Raw genomic sequence first — 21,057 nt, 5'->3', positions numbered from 1 at the left:
TTTTAGAAAAAAATAAATTTAAGTTGCAAATATCAATAATAGCTAATGATGCATTTTCTCTTTAAAAACCCCTTTTTCAAGTTCTATCCACTGAAAAGAACTAGAAGAAACAATCAATATAGTAGCCATGGGTCTCTCTAGCCTGGATTATGATCTCTAAATACCATTCATATCCCTCCCCCCTTCCTTAACAGAAGGTACTCAGGTTCCCTAAGAGAAATGACTCATTACAAATCTGGGTAAGGAAATGTATAAGATAAGCTTGAAATACTTCTTCCTACCAGAAAGTAAAGAGGCTATGAAAGATTCTAGGAGTCATGACAAAGGAATCAAATAAACTTAAAGGGGTTCCCACTGTCCAAGAATATGACAATTCAAATATCAAAAATAAGTCATTGGAAAGGGTTAAAACACAAAAATGTCAATATTCATAAATTTATAGTAATTTTAAAATTCATTGGTTATCTTTGCAGGGTGCTAAAAACCACCTCATTATTCTGATAACTTAGAAATAAGGAAAGAGACACATATCTAGACTCTTATATGAATACTACCTCAAAGCAACAAAATAATTGATGCTAATAAATGCAGAAGGGATGGTAGATTAGAATATCACCATTTTGCAATCCCTAATGAAATAATGAATCTAGGCTGAAATCACTTGTTAAAAATTAGTGAGGAATTTCATAATGGATAGATAAAACTGACAAAGCCTGACCCTACTGATAAATCTAAACATCACAAAGAGTGAAAACCAGACATTATGTATCGTTTATGGGATGGATGCCCTGGGAAGCATATAGCATGACTTACATAGTATTCTTGCTCTACGTTCCCATCCCTACCACAAAAAGAAAATGATTTTCTTGAAGATAAATCTGATTCTCAGATTTTTAACAGAAAATAGGGGCTAGAGTAATGTTACATGACTAACAAGGCATAGATGTAGCAAAATCTTGATAATTACTGAGACTGGGAGATATGTAAATAGATATTCATTGTAGTACTCTTTCTACTTTTGAGTTGGTTTGTAAGTTTTAATAATAAAAGTAAACCTTCCAAAGGGCATAAAAGAAAACTTGAATAAATAAAAACATTTAAAATGTTTCTAATTGCATGTGAAGATTCAATATTGTAAAAATATAGATTCTACCCAAATTAGTTTCTATAGCCAATGAAAACCCAACCAAAATTTCACTGAGATTTTTTTTTTGGAAATTTGCATGTTGATTTAAAAGTTTATCTGAAAAGACAATGCGATGAAAATAGAGCAAAAATAAAACGTTGAAAATGAATAAGGATGGGAGGACTCCCCCCCCCCCATGGTAGATTGAACTTTGGCCCCAGTTCATCTGTTCCTATATTCATGCCTTTGCCATGTAACTACTAATCCTTCTTCCTAAAGGTACAACATCCCCCTCTTGACTTTGGGGCTTACTTTAGCTAAAAGGTGTTAGTCAAAGTGATGTAGGCAGGGGATTGGAATGTGTTTGCATACTTGAGCATATACTCTTGCATGTCTGCCATCACCATGAGAAAAATATGCCCTAGCAAGCCCACTAGTCTCAGGAGGATAAGAGATACATGGAGCAGAGCAGCTCTATAGCTTTGTGGTGAGGGGTGGGGCCTCTCTGGTTACTCTCATCCAAAGCAGAGCTGGCCAGTCCAGCCCAGTCTCCATGATCCCAACCACAGACAAGCCCCAGATCCATGAGATAACATGCTTGTTGTTGTAGACCAGTGACAATTTCTGGTTCTTTCTTATGTAGCATTACTATGATTATAGCCATCTATTCTTTTTTTTTAATAAAGATTTTATTTGTTCATGAGAGACACAGAAAGAGGCAGAGACACAGACAGAGGGAGGAGAAGCAGGCTCCATGCAAGGAACCTGATGTGGGACTTGACCCTGGGAATCCGGGATCAGGCCCTGATCCAAAGGCAGACGCTCAACCACTGAGCCACCCAGGCATCCCTGATTATAGCCATCTAAAAGAAAGCTATAATGAAAACTGATTTTGACACAGTGATAGATAAATATATGCATAGAGCTAAATGTATATTAGATATTAGTAGATGATAAAGATGGCATTTAAAAAATCAATAGGTAATGATAGATCTGATCAATAAATGATGTTTTGACAACTGGCTATTCCTGTGGGAAAAAATTTTCAGTAAGATATTTTTCTCCCACTAACACAAAACTTATCAATAGATTTAAAAGATTTGCATGTGTCTCTTCCTGCCAACCCTTAATTCACCTAAATTGTCCTGGACATGAACAGGTCAAGAAATGTAATACTCGATAAATATATAAAAAATGTTCAGTTTCACCAATAATTAGAGACACATGAACTAAACCATGAAATGTCAATGTAATACCATAGTTTGCCCATCATATTAGCAAATATTAAAACAAATGGCAATACCTGATGTCAATGAAGGTGTGAAGATTTGGTATTCTCTTATAGTGTGGCTGCATTATAAACTACAGCAGCCTTTTGTAAAGAGTAGTTTGGCAGTATCTATGCAAATTTACAATGTGAACTGACTTTGACCTATCAATGCCATTTCTATATATTCATTCTACAGAAATAATATTGTTTAACATCTATGTGAAACATTCAATATAGCATGGTATGCTACAATGAAAATGGGAAGCAATCAACGTATTTGTAAGCGAAAGACCAAATTGATTATGGCATAACCACAGCCAGTAGTCATTAAAAAGAATATGTATGTACTGATATAAAAAACTCTGTAAGATATATTATACAATGAAGTAAAATATAGAGTAATATGCATAAAGAATGCCACCTGTGTTTTAGAAAAATCCAAACTCTGTAGAAGTATATATGGACATTAATATGTAAAATTATAGCAGAATTATCCAGAACAATACACACAGTTAAAGTATTCTACGGAGGTTCTCAAGGATCAGAAGTATGTGAGAAGGAAAGATCACTTTTTACCATATATACAACTACATGTGCATATTTGAAAAGGACAATGTATTCAATTAACTGTCAGTTAAAAATTAAAACCATTCAAAAATGCTTTAAGGGGTGCCTGGGTGGCTCAGTCAGTTAATCTACTGACTCCTGGTTTCCACTTGGTGGAGAGATCAAGCCCCATGATGAGGTCTGTGCTCAGCACAGTATCTGCTTGACATTCTCTCCCTCTTCCTCCTCCTCTGCCCCATACCTCTGCCCATGCATGCATGCACTCTCTCTCTCATAAATAAATAGATAAATAAATAAGTAAATAAATTTCAAAAAGGCATTAGAGGATGAAAATACACCAAAACAGGGATCCCTGGGTGGCGCAGCAGTTTGGCACCTGCCTTTGGCCCAGGGCGTGATCCTGGAGACCCGGGATCGAGTCCCACATTGGGCTCCCTGCATGGAGCCTGCTTCTCCCTCTGCCTGTGTCTCTGCCTCTCTCACTCTCTCTCTGTCTGTGTGACTATCATAAATAAATAAAAATTATAAAAAAAAGAAAATACACCAAAACATTAGCAGTGTCTGTGATTTGTAGATCACAGTTCTTTTATGCTTTCAATATTTTTATTCTGTAAGGCTTTCATCATTAGAAGAAAGTAAATTTTTTAAAAAGTTTTTAAAAAGCTAGTTTTAGTGAAGCTGCCTATTTAATAAGAGGTTAAGTTCATCTTTTAAGTATCAATTTTCCTCATTATTAGATATCACCATATATCCATGCCTTTTAGATCTTCTTCAGGTCCCCCTGCACCTGTTTTTTTCCCAGTGTAAGCTAGATTAAACCCCATTCCCTTAGTGTCCTATGGATGCTGTGGTTACATCTGTCCAATGGAGATTGTTCTGTGATTTAGTTATTAATTGAAAATGTGTGTTTTTGGTATTTACCATGTGCCAGGAAATTTCTCCACATGGTAAACACACACACACACACATGCACACGCACACGCACGCACACTAAACTCATTAAAACTCATAACATCTCTAAAAGAAAGGCACTACATTTTCCTCATTTTATAGATGAGTTAACTAAGGACGACATTAGTAAAGTATCTTTCCCAAGGCCATTGTACTAGTAAGAGGTGAAGCCAGGACTTAAATACTAAGCTGTCTCCCAAGTAGACTGTGACTTTTTGAGTCCAAGGGATCAGGTCTCTGCATCCCCAGCACCCAGCACAGAGTGCCTGGGAACTTGGCACAATAAATACCTACAGCAAGATTGAGAGATGGGGATGGATGTCTGGAGCTTGGAGAGTGAGAGAAGAAGAAAGTGAAGGATTTACTTTTGGGCTTTGGGTTATTATTGATGGAAACTTACAAATTTAAATGGCAAACTATGAATAAGGAGAAGTTCTGAGCTTGAGACTAGGCCACCCTTTTCCTTCCAGCAGCTGAATTAAATCTCACCTCAGAACCAGCGGGCATAATCATGAATCTACAACAAGGCAAGGAAGTCAAATGGGAAGCCTTGATTTTAATTTTAAATTTATTTATGATTTTAAAAGAAGATTGAGGGTGGAAAGCAGTGCTTTCTTTCCCCCGTTTTTACTCAGATCTGTCACTTTAAAATATAGTTGTCCAAAGCTAGGATAGAAAAAAAAATTACATCACCATGGAAACTCCAAAAAAAAAAATCCCTATGTTTGATAGGCTAACAAAAATAGGAAAACTTAATCATTTGCCTCTGGCAATTTTTGTTGTTGTTGTTTTGTGTGTGTTTGTTCAAATTTTTGATTTGTTTCAGAGGCATATTGAGGTTTTACTAGATCCTGAAGCAAAAGTGAACTCTTTACCTTAGTAAGATGGGGGATGCTACTAAAAGTAAAAACAGTGACAAATAACCCACTGCTCTAGAAACCTGCCTTTCTAACCTTAAACTGTTAGAAAGTGTGTGTGTGTGTGTGTGTGTGTGTGTGTGTGTGTGTGTGTGTGTAAGTGTGGGGATTGGGAGCTATACCTCTCAAATCCATGAGAGCTGGTAGGAGAAACAAGGTCTAAATAGCTTAAAGAGTAGTAGCAGTACCAAGGATCCATTGACAACTTCTTGATACTAGGTGACCTCTGGCAAATTAAACTCAAGAGAAAAACAGATTCCATGTGGCATCATTGGTGAATGTGACATGAAACGTCCATCTGCTTTACCCACAGCTCTGCCACCAGAACAGACCTTCCACATGCCTTGTAAAGAAGCACCTTTCCAGGGTGAGCAATAGGAGGCAAGAAGTAAGGAAGAATGACCTCATTTATTTTACTATTCCTCTGATAGGAATAATGGGGTAGTTTAAAACTGCATAACAACAACATTGTGGGTTGAGCCATTTTGGGATTCACTTGTAGGGCTGATTTCAGCCCCCTTGGAAATTGCCACTCGCCTCCCCACACACAGAGAAAGTAAGAATTTATAACAAATATGTAAAAATGAATGCAGAGCCTATTGATTTTAGTATCTGTATAACTTCCTTGGGAAAAAAGGGCTATTCATCACTGCCTGGGCTCAAAGTTTCCTTTTGCTTATTTACATGCTATTTTAAAGTTAAAGTAAGTCCCATTTCCAAAGTCACTAAAGTGAAGCTCTGCAAAGTGAACTCAGGGGTGAAAGAAAACTACAGTGCCGGGGATGCTATCATATAAGTTCTCTCCTAAGAGACTACCTACCAGCTTAAATCAGAATTTGGTTTTGTTTCTGATCCTTTGGAAAAAAAAATAATAGCTTGGTCCTTTCAAAAAGGCAAAACGTGTCACCTCCTTAGATAAAGGAGAAATTTTGAGTGAGGGGATTAGGAATAGCTTTTCCTGTCTCCCCTTTCTCTAAAGGCTGAGCATCACTAAAGAAAGAGGCAAGATAGGCCAGGTGAATATAATCATTCTTCAAGGGAGTGGCTTCATGTGCAGAGCAAATGTGACTCTGAGTTGGCACCGTCATGGTACCTTTTCCATCTCAAAGGAGATCAGAGTGGGTGGAGAACTCCAGCAGGCTGTGTGTGCTATCGGCGAGTGAGGAACCACTTCCCATCTCTGGGAGTTGGAAAATGGTAGAGCACAGAAAAAAATGGCATTTCCAGAGTCTGTGCTTTTGTGTTTTTCCCTTGTAAGTGTCCAAAGCCATCGCCTTCCTAAAATGGTCTAATACAGCCAATCTTGAGGCCCACTTTTCCACCCATTAACTCTGGAAAGAAATGAATCCAAGAAGCACAGTCAAGTAGTTCCTCAACAATTGGATCCGTTTCATTCCTTACGAATATATTGTATCACATTACAGCTCAGGCCAGCTTGGGAAGTTTATTTGATTTGTGCTAATTTGCTAGTTTTGCTGGTTAAGGACTTTTCAGGTACTTAAATATCTTCAGAAGATAGACTATTATTCATAAAGCAATTCTACAAAGAAAATGTCAGAGATTCTTTACTTAGCACATATCCTCAAAGGGAGCCTGTGCCCTTGTTGGCATGCTTATTATTTTTTTCTTTTTTTGCAAAGAAAACTGTCGTTTGATCTTATAGCTATCAACCTGGTTTCATTTTTATTTATTTATTTATTTTTAATGACAGGACTTTCCAATGTTGTAAAACATCACAGAAACTTCCCGGCTGGCACCTACTTCTTGTTTCTCTTATTACACACGACAGTATACCAACAGTTCAGTTTAAAAAAAAAAACAAAAGAACTTATCCTGACCAAGTAAGAATATCCAAGTTTTGGCCTCAGCTTGTTTTCTAATTTTCTATATGACCTTGAGAAATTTATCTAACACCACAGAGTCTGTTTTCTCTCTTGAAATATGAGGCTCATAATTTTCTCTCTGACTCTCAGAGTGGTGGTTATCAATTCAGTCCAGCACGTACGTTGGACGTTAAGTTGGTGCGTGGCACCATGCTACACTGAATGAGAGAAGAATCCTACTTTCTGAAATACACAACACAGAGAGATACTGGCTTTGAGTATTCTTTGAAGAGTATAAACAACTACAAAAGGAATTATATACCACAAGAATTGGCAGAAGAATGTGATTCTGGCTTAGGCCCTCTCAACTCTGATCCTTCCAGAAGTATCTCATAAACAGCTTTGCACCTTGATTCTGGGGTCATCTACATGCCATTGGAAAGAATGTCTACTCTGAGCTCCCTTCTGATTGTAATGCCATACTGAGTAATGCTGATTTGGTGTAGAAAGGATGAATGAGCCTTTAATGTTTCAGACACTTACAAGGGTGATATATGCTGTTTTTTTTTTTGAATAGAAATTTTGAATAAGTAAGGGCTTAAAATTTTCACATGAGCTTTATTAGAACTTCATAAAAAATCAATTAACCAACTATCTGATTGCTATTCTATGAAAATACTATTCTAGGGGCTGGAGAGGGTACAAAGATAAGCCAATGACCCATCTCTCCCCACTCCCCGGCTAGGCCAGGTGCTCCTATTATATGTTCTTGTGCCGTGACTTATTTTAATACTTTTTACAATTGTAATTCATGTTTTTAGTAATTCATTTGTGAAATCTTTGTGGAAGCTCTATGGGGGCAGACACCGTTTGTATTTTTCACTGCCATATTCCCAATGCCTAATTCTGATCCTTAATCATTTTCATATTTTAAGATTATGATTTCTTATATTAAGATTATTTTCATAATCTTATTCATTTGTGGATGAATAAATAATACTATCATGAGTACTTACATTGTTATGGAGGGAGATATACCATCAATATTTGTGGATTTGATGGATGAATGGCTCTAGTCTGAGGGTATAAATTCTGGCCTGAGCACAAGGGTCTTCAAAAGAAAGGGGTGTTAGTCACTGTTACTCCCAGAATACCAGAGCTGGTGTATTACACCATTCTGTACTAAAGGGTACAAAAAACAATGTATAATTACAAAGCAAATAGTATAGAAATGAACATCATAATAAAACACGAACTGGTCATATTTATTTACTATTAAAGGTATCCAGATATTAGAAACTTATTGATTTCTTTACATCAAATTTAATTGATTTCTTTGTTTAAAGGAAAATACAAAAGTCATATTGAATAAAAAGTTAGAAATACCAGATGCTAATTTGGTGTCAGATGCTAAGAGAGAAATCTACATACACTTGTGCCCACAAATTCACTCCCACACATACCATATATGTTTTTGACTTTTTTTTTCAAGATGGGAAGATGTGAGATTGCATTTACAACTTATCTGTGATGGTAGGTGCAATGAGACTAAAAAGCATTTACTTAGAATTATTAAATCAATGCAGTAAACATTTATTAAACACCTAGTATGTACCAGGCACTGTGCTAGGTACTGGGATACAAGGCTGAATGAAGTAAGGGAAAACCAGCAATGGGGAATGAGGGAGAGGGAGGGAACAAGTTAGGGAGAGAAGAAAGACCCCCTGAATATGATTGACGTCCAACCAAACAGAATAATCAAATACAGACCCAGAATACTAAGTCTCAGTTATGGAACATCTAAATCTTTCAGAATATACTATCTGGCACTAATGCTAGACTACCAATCTGGAGCACTATGAATTTAAATAAGGAAATACATCCCATAATTCAGACCTCCTGAGCAGTTAGAAAAATAAGAGGAATTCACAATAAATGCCCAACACATTCCCGCTGCCTTTTTGGGTACAATTTTTTCTCTAACACCCTGGAGAAGAGCCCCTCATAGAATGGATCTGAAGCCTGGTTAGCACTATTAAATTAAAAAACTGACCAATAATTCTTCCTGCATCTGCCCCTGCCCTCACTAGTGTGGTATTGCTATTGATCTCCATTAATGATTTAGTGATTAAGGAGGATAAATTGCCTATGAATGCAAAGCAAGCTGAAGGGCTCTCAGGAACCCAGCTGAACATTCTTCTATCAATAAGTACTGTACGTGCCTCTATAATTTTCAGCCCTGTGTCCTAAGCCACCTTGGATATCACTTCTGCATCAAGTGTGCAGTGTTTTCAGCATCTTGCTCACCTTGCTCTATTTTGTCAACTTATGATTTCCTCTTTGTTATCTTTTCTACTTGGGCAATGGTTCTCTTTTTACCTGCTTATCCAATTGCCAGACTGTATCTCTCTGAGTCCCTTGTTATGAATTAGCACATACAAGCACAAAAGTAGGTGGTTATCAGGCTACAATATACTGGGTTGTGTGTGGGGTCCATCACACAGAACCCTTTTTTGGATTTTATGCCTCAGCTTCCAGGCTGGAAAACCACAGTGAATGAAGTAAAGGGGTCTCCTATTTCCTAAACATTCTCTTGGAGATCTCAGTGAGCATTTACAAAAAAGATTTTGTTACTTTATTTTATTTTAGAGGTGGAGTAGGGGCAGAGGGAGGGGGAGAGAGTCTCAAACAGACTCCGCACTGAGCACAGGGCTTAATCTCATGACCCCGAGACCATGATCTGAGCTGAAATCAAGACTCAGATACTTAACTGACGGAGTACCCGAGGCGCTTCTCAATGAGTATTAATATAAGAATGTAAAAAGGTCTTATCTTAAGAACTGGTACTAGAATTTTTTTGGAGGGAATGGTCTTGGAAAAGTGTGTAGTCCCCCAGTAGTTTCCTTGTTGGAGGGACCCAAATAGCAAAATAAAAAAGCTTGGTGAACTGCTCTGTGTGAGAGAATTAACAATGGTCAGCTACTAAGAGAAGATGGGAGAGGAGCGTGAGAACAAGGAGGAATGGCAGGGTTCAGAGAAGCAGCAATAAGGTGGGGAGAGACTGGGATTGGGTTTAGTTAGGGAGGAGTTGGTGAAATTTTAAGCAAAGTATACTCTCCTATATTTTCTCATTATTTTTTTGTGTGATTATTATGTATACTAGTGGTTCTCTAAGTGTGGTCCCTGACCACCAGCATCAGCATCTCCTGGGAACTGGTTAGAAATGCAATCCTCAGGCCCTACCAGGCCACTCGATGATCTGAGGGAGCTGCCCAGAAATGGCTTTCACAAGCTGTTCCAATGCGCTCCCAGTTTGAGAAACAGTCTTTCCTCCTCTCACCACACCATATTACAGACAATGTCTAAACACAGAGATATTTTGTGTGACCTTTTTTTGATGTTTCAGAGGCAGCACAGCTGTCAGCACTGGGAGAAATCAGATTCTGAGAGGTGGAGATGACCATGAGATATCCCCAACAGATTTGCAGAAATGTTGGGACACTCAAGGCCAAGGAGCTAGGGGGACTGTGGTAGCTTTCCCTGAGTTCTGGGGAGCAGAGAGGACCCTCCTGCCATGTTCCTGGAATAAGCCCACTTCCCACCTCCAAACTCCCAGTCTTTCTCTATCAAGCCTCCAGCATTCCTCTCCTTGCTTCTGGTTCTCTACAGATAACTTTGCTTTTCACATCACCAGGAAAAAGAGAATCACAAAATGGGAACAACCTTGTCTTCTGTCCACTGAATCTAGAAAAGCTGCACATTTCACCCATCTTCCACATTGCTCTTATCACTGTAGAGGGTGGACAGCCCCACCCATCAAGGGCTCTTCATCTGTTCTCTGAATTCTACCCACGCAAGGACTTTATTCCCTGTCAGTTTTTCTCAACCTTGGCTTTAAAAAGCACCTACAGACATTTTTTTTTTTGAGATTTCATTCATTCACTCATGATAGACACAGACAGAGAGGCAGAGACACAGGCAGAGGGAGAAGCAAGCTCCACGCAGGATACGGGACTCCACCCACATGCAGACCTTTTTAAAAACCCTAAAGCCCAAGGGCATCTGGGTGGCTCAGTCAGTTAAAAGGCTGGCTCTTGATTTTGGCTCCGGTTATGATCTCAAGATGGTGAGATCAAGCTCCATGTCGGGCTCTGTGCTAGATGTGGAGCCTGCTTCAGATTCCCTTTCTCCCTCTCCATCTGCCCACCCCCCCAACTCGCACACGCACGGTCTCTTTCTTTCTCTCTCAAAAACAAAACAAAACAAACAAATAAACCCTAAAGCCCAGGCTACACAGCAGACCAACCAGAATGTCTGAGATATGAGTAGCTAACTCCCCTGGGTAATTCTAATGTGCAGACAAGGTGCTGGACCATTACCTTCTCTCTGGGCAATAAACTCACCTTTTCCTGATTTGTCTCCATCTCCATAAAATTATGCCTACTCGGGATCCCTGGGTGGCGCAGCGGTTTGGCGCCTGCCTTTGGCCCAGGGCGCGATCCTGGAGACCCAGGATCGAATCCCACGTCGGGCTCCTGGTGCATAGAGCCTGCTTCTCCCTCTGCCTGTGTCTCTGCCTCTCTCTCTCTCTCTGTGACTATCATAAATAAATAAAAATTAAAAAAAAAATTATGCCTACTCTATTCATCTTTAAAAATTCTTCTTTGACTTTCATATAATCTGTGTTTTGTAGAAAGTCTTCTTGCAGAAGATGGCAATACCTGTTATCTCCACGTTCCCATTACACTGTAGCCTGTACCTATCTCTCTGGCTTTTGCCCCCCATCACTGCGGTAAGGCAATCTTTCCAAGCTCCCCAGTGACTTCCATATTTCCACAATGTATGGCCACTTTCTTTGCTTATCCTATTTAACTCATCAGCAGCATTCCAAAGAACCAGTTGCTGTCTTCTTGAATCAATCAATTATCCAGCTCTGTGACACCACGCTCTTCTGATTTCCTTTAACTTCTTTTCAGTCTTGTACTCCCTTGTCTAAACTCTAATTGTTGATGATACTAAATCCGTGTTTTTTCTCTCTTTAAAATTCTGTGCTAGCTCCTGATGGTGCCCGTATTTGCATACCAAACTCAGCCATCTCCTTGGAGCTCTAGATTCACTGATTCAAGTGACTACTTGGTGTTTCCATTTGGATATCCCACAAATTCCACCAAATTTACATTTCTAAATGTAATTCTTACTTCCACCCCTATGTCTTCCCTTCCACTTCCCCCAGACTTCCTATCTCTGAAAACGGCACCACCACTAACCTAGTTGATCAGATACCAGTCACCCGGACTTATTCTTGACTCCTTTCTCTTCTTTGCCTCCCATGATCAACCCTTCTACAATTTCTGTTCTAAATCCAAATTATATCTCCAATCCATCCCCTCCTCTTTATCTCCACTGCCACCACCATAGTCCAGTCCATCATCATCTTTGTCCTGGGCCATAGCTTCCAAACTGATCTGTCTAGTCTCATTCTCACCTTTGTCTATTCAGTGATACCTGAGAGGGCCCTCTGCTTCCCTTCTATAATGTACCATTGAGGGCCAGGACCATGTTATCTAGACCAGGTGACACTTTTTGAACAGGGAAAACTAGAGGCATCTCACTATGGATAGAACTTAAGAACAAGGCAATGATCAGATGGTAGAAAGTTATAAGACTATCCACCTTCTGAATGACTCTCCTGTAAACTCAATATGTCGGGCAACATGTTTAATCCTTTTCACTTCTGGAAAACTGGCAACGGAAGTTGAAATACATGTAAACACATAACCCATTATACACAGTGATATAATCCTTTTTTGAGATTATACAAATTGAGGTAAACCATATCATTTTCTAAATCCCTTAAGATGCTAGATAGTCATATGAAGTTACCTGATTTTCTTTTTGTAATGCAAAGAAAGTCAATAACAAATTCCTAGTTTAAAATTTCTTTTATAAATATGAATGTTTATATTTTTTTTACAATAGGCCATGTCCTGCATACTCCTCTGTTTCAGTCCTTTGATAATTCTTTCTCTATTAGATCCCCCAATACTAGTGCTCCTTAGGGCTTGATGCTATATCTTCTTTCTTCAACATATTTTCTCCCTAGGTGCAGACGACTCCCAAGTTTATAACTCTGATTCTTGTCTCCAGATTCACAGAATGGAATACCTACTTGTCATTTTTGTTTGAGTATCCACAGTTATCTCCAACTTAACATTTTCAAAATCTTAGTTTGTCTCTACACCTTCATTCCCCTCAGTCTTTCCCACTTCTGTAAATAGCACCACATCCCTTCAGTCACAGAATGCTTTGTATCTGGTTGACAAGATTATTGTACACAGGAGTGCACCTTTGAGCAGCACATGGCCCCATTAACATCTCCTATTACCATCAACCTTGGACATCTGTCTCAGAGATAGGATTATTGGGTACAAGATGATGGGGCAGTGAGTTGGGAGTATAGGATTAGCTCAGTACCATCTGCCAACACTACTGGAACGGATAACTCAAAGAAAAGGTCAGTGGGATCCAGGTTTGTGGTTTGTGTTATATACAAGTAGACAAGGTTGTTTTTCATTTATTATCTATATGTAAGTGCAGCTCAATCTGATTCAAATGCAACTCTCACAACCAATGACCATTCAAAATCAGCAAAAAATATAGACTTGTTTTGGAAGATACTGAAGAGCAATACACAGGAAGTAAACAATGATATGGAACATCTCCTGTCCTAGGTCAGCTTTTATAAGTTTCATTATCTTATTTCTTAAGATATAAAAGTGTACCCTTTCCCATTAATGCTGTTGCGATATTTGCTTCTGCCTCTGGAATTGAAAATCAGCTCCATATCAAGTATGAAAGCAGAAGGCAGATAAGGAAGGGCAGCGATGGGGATGGGGGAAAACACTGTGTGACTAAGTTTTTAAATTAAATTGAGAGAAATCCTAGGACTTGGCCTATTTTATTTGACTATAACTAGATTAAGCTCCTGTAACAGACAGAAAGGAAAACTCAGAATAGCAGTAGAGATTAAATTGTATTATATTAAACTAAAGTTACATGTTTATACATCCAGAGTTATGGCTTCTAAAATTTGCACCGAAGACTCTGCATATACACAAATATATGGGACTCTTTCAACATTCAGGCTTTCTATTCTTAAATTAGGGAGATAGAGAAGTTAGTTTTACTATGGAAAGGATCAACTTTATCCTATTTTTCTGAAGCCAGATTATAGGTCCTAATAGTCTTGAAAGCCTATTTTGTTTACAGAATAATAGCATACACAGAAGTGACACCATCAACACATAGCCTCACAGTTAACTAATTGTGCAACTTCAGGCATTCTTCAATTATTTCCTGGAATGAATGTATAGCAGCATTAACTTAATATACACAGCCTTGTCCTCAGATACATTAAGGACAAATTTCAATTTTTTTTCTGTCTCTCAACTATGGGAAGCAGTGTATACAAGAAAGAGACATATCTTCTAGAATAATTCTGCTATCCCTCCAAAAAGAGATGCATTGGGAAAATATGAACTATTTTTTTTAAATGAGAAACATGCTTGCTCCTTACCTTCACACCAAGGATTGAAGAGAATGTATGTGTCCGTTTCTGGGTTTCGGCTGGTACGGAGTATGCCATAGGGGGTCCAGACAGCAACATACATGCGGAATTTCCCAACAATACACTCTGGAGAAGACTGGATGGACAGCCGAACAGATCTGTTCTCTCTCATGATAACTTCAGCACCCCACTTGCCTCTCTGAAGCTCCGGGACGATAGGAACTGGAATGTAGGTTCCCTTGTTCTCCTGAGGGTAGCGACCTGTGAGTAGAAAGAAGTGTTGAGTCGATTTCACAAACCATTTTTGTTCTCACTCTGTCATCTTATAGCTGAAGGTTAAAATAATTAAGTATACTCGAAATCATAAGACTTGGGTTTGAATTTCATTTCTGCTACAGTGCTATGTGACATGTTAGTTGATCTTCTTCTTTGAAGCTCAGATTTGTCATGTCTAGATTTTTTTTTAAAGAATAACCTTACTTAAGGAATGTTTGTTTGTTGGTTAATGAATTCAAATAAGATGGAGAAATCATAATCTGAGGTGCAAAAACAAAATAAAGCTTACGGAGTGCTGTGAAGTTATCACTCCCTGAAATTCTGCCCTAAAAAAAGTTAGAATTGCTCTTTTTGGGGTGGGGGGGGATAGGCAAATTTCTTTTTTTGCTTATTCTGAATATAATTTGTTATGTTACCTATAATAGGATTATATTTATAGGTTGTGTATGACTATTTTCATATTCAGTTGAAACACATGTTTATTGCCAGTTTCATTAGGGATTTAAGCTCATGTTCTGGGCAAGAATTCAGGCCCTTCCCTTACTCTGGCCACTTCTGGCAAATTACTTGACTTTTACAAATCCCTATTTCCTTTTTTTTCTTGATTGGTGAATGAAGATAATAATATTACCTGAAGATGAAATAAAATAACACATGTGAGATACTTTGCCCATAATTTTTCATGCATAATAAATTTTAGCTGTTACTTCAATAGAAGATTAAGCAATAGGGAATTGTACCATATTTCCAGTATAGCACATTTTTGTATAAGCTATTTCAGGATACATTTCATTTATCTTTATTGTAGTCACTTTAGATCAAATTATTAATTCATGGTGTTAGCCTCAAACCTAAATTTTACCAACGGGTTACTGAAAAATAGTCTTCTATCTATCTATCTATCTATCTATCTATCTATCTATCTATCTATCTAGTCAACTTCATGGCATTCTTTTCTTATTATCATTTATTTGTTTATTTATTAGACAGAGAGCACAAGAGCAAGAGAGGGACAAAGGGAGAAGTAGACAGAGAATCCCAAACAGACTCTCTGCTGAGTGGGGCTCAATCCCAGGACTCTCAGATCACAACCTGAGCTGAAATCAAGATTCAGATACTCAATCGACTAAACCACCCAGGTACCCTCAACTTTATAGCATTCCTTAATTTTTTAGCTTACAGTTTATAGTTTAGTTTACAGAATAATCAAATACATAGATATTTTAAAATAGAGTAGATCTTTTATTTACTAACTTTTCCAAAATGCGTTAGACGTTTCATTCTTCTTGAGTTGAAGAAAATGCAAATAAGGCTAATACATCTGCAAATTATTTTGACTACAAGCAGAAGAAACTTTAAGGGAAAAACTTTTTCACTTTAACTGTTTTGTAGAAAGCATGTAAAGGATTCTACATTAAAACTAACACAAACAATGCTTCATTTGGGACTCCAATTACATAGTGTGTGCTGTGAGGTCTTAAAGGATTCTTTGGTAGGCAAATTTTCAAAGACAGAGCATTCTAAGGAGGTGGTTGCATAAGTTAACTGCTGTGTGATTTTGTGAGATGCTTAATCTTAATGAAAATAATAATTTACATAGTGCAAGTCAGGGAGAAAGATTAGAACCCCAGTGCTTTGCTATGTGTTAGGAGTATCAGTTAGTCACCACTCAGGGTGAATATTATCATAAATCCAATAAAGTCTTAAAAATGGTTTGCTGCCAAGGTGCAACAGTGTTTAGGTGTTATTCTTGAGAATACATGGAGCTTAGTCTCTGTGAATCCTGTACATGAATCCTGCAAGAGCTGTTTGTTCCAAAGGCACCTCCATCTCTATATTTCGTGTGTATGCTCCTCTTTGTGCTTGTTCAAACTAGGAGATGAGGCTGCCCTTTTCTCTGGAGGCATTGTTGCTCTCTGGAGCCTCCATCACTACTGAAGTGTAGACATCAAACACAATCTCAACAGCTAAATGGGATCGTATTTCATTCATTACAGGGGTTCCCAGCAGCTGTTGCCACTAAATACTGGCTTGGGTTTAGAATACACAGTATTAAGTACAATACAAGCTTAGTAAAAATAAATTTTCAGAAGAGGTAAAAATCTATGTGATAATGATAGACTTAGATTTTTTTTAAAAAAGGGTACAAGGGATTTTAAAATGCATTACATAAGAATTCTCCTTTAGAAGCAGCAATGAAGTGGGAGAGTATCTCTGAAGTTATGTGTGTTATTATGATTTCAAAGACTTATATTAAATTTTACCTATCAGGGACACCTGCATGGCTCAGTGGTTGAACATCTGCTTTTGACTCAGGTCATGATCCTGGGGTCCTGGGATTGAGTTCTGCATCAGGCTCCCTACATGGGGTCTGCTTCTCCCTGTGCCTATGTATCTGCCTCTCTCTCTCTGTGTCTCTCATGAATAAATAAATAAATAAATAAATCTTTAAAAAATTTTTTTTACCTATAAAACTCATGATATGTCATAGAAAGGAAAGAAGTAGAGCCATGTTTATTCATTCTGACTTTGAATGCAGTCAGAACCTAATCTAAAAACTAGTTTGCTTGAACATTTTCATTCATGCAACAATATTGCCTACTATGTGCTAGACATTATTCTAAGTGCTAGGAATACAACAGTGAGCACGACAGACTTCTGTGCTCCTAGAGCTTGTAGTCTGTGGAACAAACCAATATTTATGCTGTTTATTATCTGCCTGTTACTGCTTTATTCCTTATATTAAACTATGAGAGGGAAATTATTATCATTCACCTAAATTCAACAAATCAAGAAATACACATGGCCATTAAGCAATTTGTCCAAAGTGATGCAACCAGTAAGTAGTAAGGTTGAGATCTGAACCCAATCAGTCTGGCTATGGAGCCTGACAATTTAACCACTAAGCCCTAAGGCAGTTGTATGTGTGGAAAATACTTTGGAGTTGGTGAGAATTATGTTCAAATTTTGACTCCACAGTTCACCATAAGTGTAACTTTGCACAAACTATTTAATTGTTTGAGCTTCCATTTGCTTGTCTCTCAGTTCTGGAAGTGAAAAGAAAATAGATCTTATAATATATTGAACACTTCACACTTGGAGATCCCTGGGTGGCTCAGCAGTTTAGTGCCTTGCCTTCGGCCTGGTGCATGATCCTGGAGTCCCAGGATCGAGTCCCGCATCAGGCTCCCTGCATAGAGCCTGCTTCTCCCTCTGCCTGTGTCTCTGCTTCTCTTTATCTGTGTCTCTCATGAATAAATAAATAAAATCTTAAAAAAGAAAGAAAGAAAACTTTACACTTGGTGCATGATAGGGGTTAACTCAGGAGCCATTTATTGTTTGTGTATAAACATAATAACTACTGGAAAGTACAACCAGAAGGAAGCCAAAAGGAAGGATAGGTTATTCCCCACCCCCATGGCCACCAGTCTGGTTCTAAATCTGAAGAAATGTGAGTGTCTCAGAACTTGTGGATGGAAGTGTTGTAGTCAAGGGGAGAGCAATTCAGCTGGCTTAGACCCTGACTGTGTGTTCATTGTACTTACCTGTCCTCTCTCATATATTCTGTAAAATGGGATAATAGTGGTCAGAGTTGGTGATGGGGAAGGCAGGTCAATAAATGACAGTTATTATTATAATATTTCCCCATTGTCTCAGGCTTTCTGATTCCTCCAAGGGATCCTTTCTCTGCTCTAAGAGCAGGAGCCAAGATGTGTTCACTGACAGTCAACCTATAGAACCCAAATCTGCTTCATTCCTTTGTCAAATATTTTGAGCTAATTTTTCTGTCAAAAAGATGCCTACAGCCGACTCCCACAATCAATAAAAAATATGATATCATTCATTACTAAGCAAAAAACCTTAATAATTCCAGAATCATCATGTAAGAATCACCTGAAACCTGTTCCTCACTCATAACTTGTGATTTTCTGAATCATTTATGGTGACTGTCATCTTCATTCATTCATGCCTTAATCAGGAATTGACAAGTGATGATCTATAGGTCAAAGGTAGCTTACTGCATGTTTGTGTAAATAAAGTTTGATTGGCACACACTCATCCATTCTAGTATTATTGTGCTGCAACAGCAGAGTAGAGTAGCTGTGACAGGGACCATATGGTCTGCAGTGCCTAAAAAATTTACTATCTGGCCCTTACAGTAAATGGTTGCCAACCTGTGCCTTACAGAATTTTACATTTTATTTATTTAAGGAGTGATTTATTATAGACACTCAGCGTCTAAGACTGGGACCTAAGAAGAAAATATTATCACCTAGTTTTTCCTTCCAAAGAGAAATATGTCACTAAACTAATAACAAGCCTCTGTACGACTATTAGGTCAACATTTGGTTTCCTTAACACCTCTTAGTTAAATTCCTCACAGTCTTACACAGTGTTGAAGACATAGGAAGCTTGTTGTAATTTTTTATCGATTTCACTAGACATAGCTAAAATGTTCAATTTTATTACTGTACAAGGTTTAGAGTTGCCAATCCAGTTCATATAGCTAGAGATGTAAATAAAGTGACAGGAATGAAGGTTTATTTCCTGGGGTCCTTTCCTGTGAGGGAGTTTTTGCAGATGGGAAATGGATGCTCCTTGAGGTTGTTACATGGAAGACATCCATATAACTAGACAGAGGTAGAGATAGGGCTTGGACCAAGATCTCTGCACTGTGACACACCTTCTCCTTTCTCTGCATCATGCTGCCTACATGGAACTAAGGGGGAGGGTGCTGAAGGCATTACAAAATGCTAAAAATGTATCAATATTGTTCATCATTTATGACAAATATACCATATTAATGTATGATGTTAATACTGAAGAAAACTAGATGCAGGTTTACTTGTTTATTTTTAAAATCTATTTATTTATTTTAGACGGAGAGAGTGCATACACAAGCAAGGAGAGAGGCAGAGGGAGAGAGAGAGAGGACCCTAAAGCAGACTCCCTGCTGAGTGTGAATCCAAAGTGGGGCTTGATCCCAGGACCTAGGGGTCATGACCTGAGCCAAAACCAAGGGTCTGATGCTTAACCAACTGTGCTAGCCAAGTACACTTAGAGGCAGTTTTTACAAGAACTCTCTGTACTATCCTCGTAATTTTTCTTTAAACCAAAAAGTATTCTTCTTTTTGAGAGAGACAGAGACAGAGACAGAGTGAGTGCACAAGCAGGGGAAAGGACAATGGGAGAGAGAGAAAATCTTAAGCAGATTCCCTGCTGCATGTGGAGTCCAACAGGGGGCTCAATCTCACAACCCAATGGTCATGACCCGGGCTGAAATCGATGCACAACTGACTGAGCCATCCAGCTGCCCCTAAGTTGAAAAGTATTCTAAAATAACAATACAAGTATTAACAATAAATAAAGAATACCAGTATTCTAAAACAAAGATGAAGAAGAGAGAAGAATAAAACTGGAACATCTAAAGGGATAGGAGGCCAAAGGACTGTGAGAAGATATACATTGGGGATAGGAGATGCGTGAAACAAAGCATGGATCTAGGGGCTTAATGATCAGTAGTGAGAAAGAAGACCCGCAGGGGAGTCTTGCATAGAGGGGGCGTGGGCTACAATGGATTTGAGTTGGGAATGTTTCTAAAGTGGCATAGGTGACTGAAGGGAGAAGGGAGAAGGGGAAACAACACTGCTAATATGGTCAGGCGATGCAGCACCACACCAGCACATGGAAGCAAATCAGGAACAGGTAGTGAGCACATTCATTCCAAAGGGAGGAAAAAGAACCCAGATTCACAGACCTTTTCATATTCACTGTATAGAAAGGCTGATTATTAATGGGAGACTTGACATGTCAATAGTACTGCAGGGTCTTGTCGGCTGCTCTATACACCATGTTTAATTCTGAGTGTAATGATTTCAATGACAGCTCTGGGGAAGAATTTCCTATGATTGAGTTGTGAGTGAGGAAGTTGTGACAGAGTAGTATTTCATTTCACTAAATAGCCCTTTTCACCCCCAGGAGGTAGCATGTTTAAGAGACCACAATCAAGCTACACTCCGGAACACCCATCCATCAATATCCATGACTGCCCATCAACTATCCTTGGCTAAATCTAGATGTGAACCTCAGTCTTACACAGGTGATCACCATGCACACATTTGTTGAAAGTGTGGAATGCCCAGATAGTTATCCCCCCACCAAATTGTGTGACTTTTGTGCTAAAAAATCCGAGCAAGAAAAACAGAAGCAGGAAATATAGTATCTCAGAAAGGATTCTTATTTTGTTTCTAATAACATACTCTTTGAAATTGGACTACTAACCATGAAAAAATATAATTACCGATTGCATTCTTTCACACTTATCTAAAATTGGTGCCATCTTCCCAACTCATCTAGAAAGTAACACATGTTCTTGGTTTAAATACTTGTTTTCATTTGTAAATTAGTTTTGAGGCCATAGAAAGACTATTTGTAAGGCAGATTCATTTGAACCATATGCCTACATTCAAACACCCTTGTGTTCTTTAGTCTTACCCTCTCCTTACTCATACATGGGTGAATACAGAGAGATGTACCTACCTTCACACCTCCATCCTGGA

At 38.4% G+C, this 21,057-nt stretch overlaps 1 protein-coding gene across 1 annotated transcript in view; it reads right to left on the bottom strand.

Annotated features, from left to right (window-relative positions):
• F13A1 (coagulation factor XIII A chain) overlaps window positions 1–21,057 on the bottom strand; it is a 157,496-nt gene that overhangs the window by 94,984 nt on the left and 41,455 nt on the right. Inside the window, exon 4 of the mRNA XM_055322680.1 lies at window positions 14,231–14,482. Coding sequence (XP_055178655.1) covers window positions 14,231–14,482 — 252 coding nt within the window. The remainder of the gene's footprint in view (window positions 1–14,230; window positions 14,483–21,057) is intronic.

Source organism: Nyctereutes procyonoides, unplaced genomic scaffold, assembly GCF_905146905.1.
Source record: "Nyctereutes procyonoides isolate TBG_1078 unplaced genomic scaffold, NYPRO_anot_genome, whole genome shotgun sequence".
NCBI lineage: Eukaryota > Metazoa > Chordata > Mammalia > Carnivora > Canidae > Nyctereutes > Nyctereutes procyonoides.
This window is presented reverse-complemented; position numbering and strand designations above follow the sequence as displayed.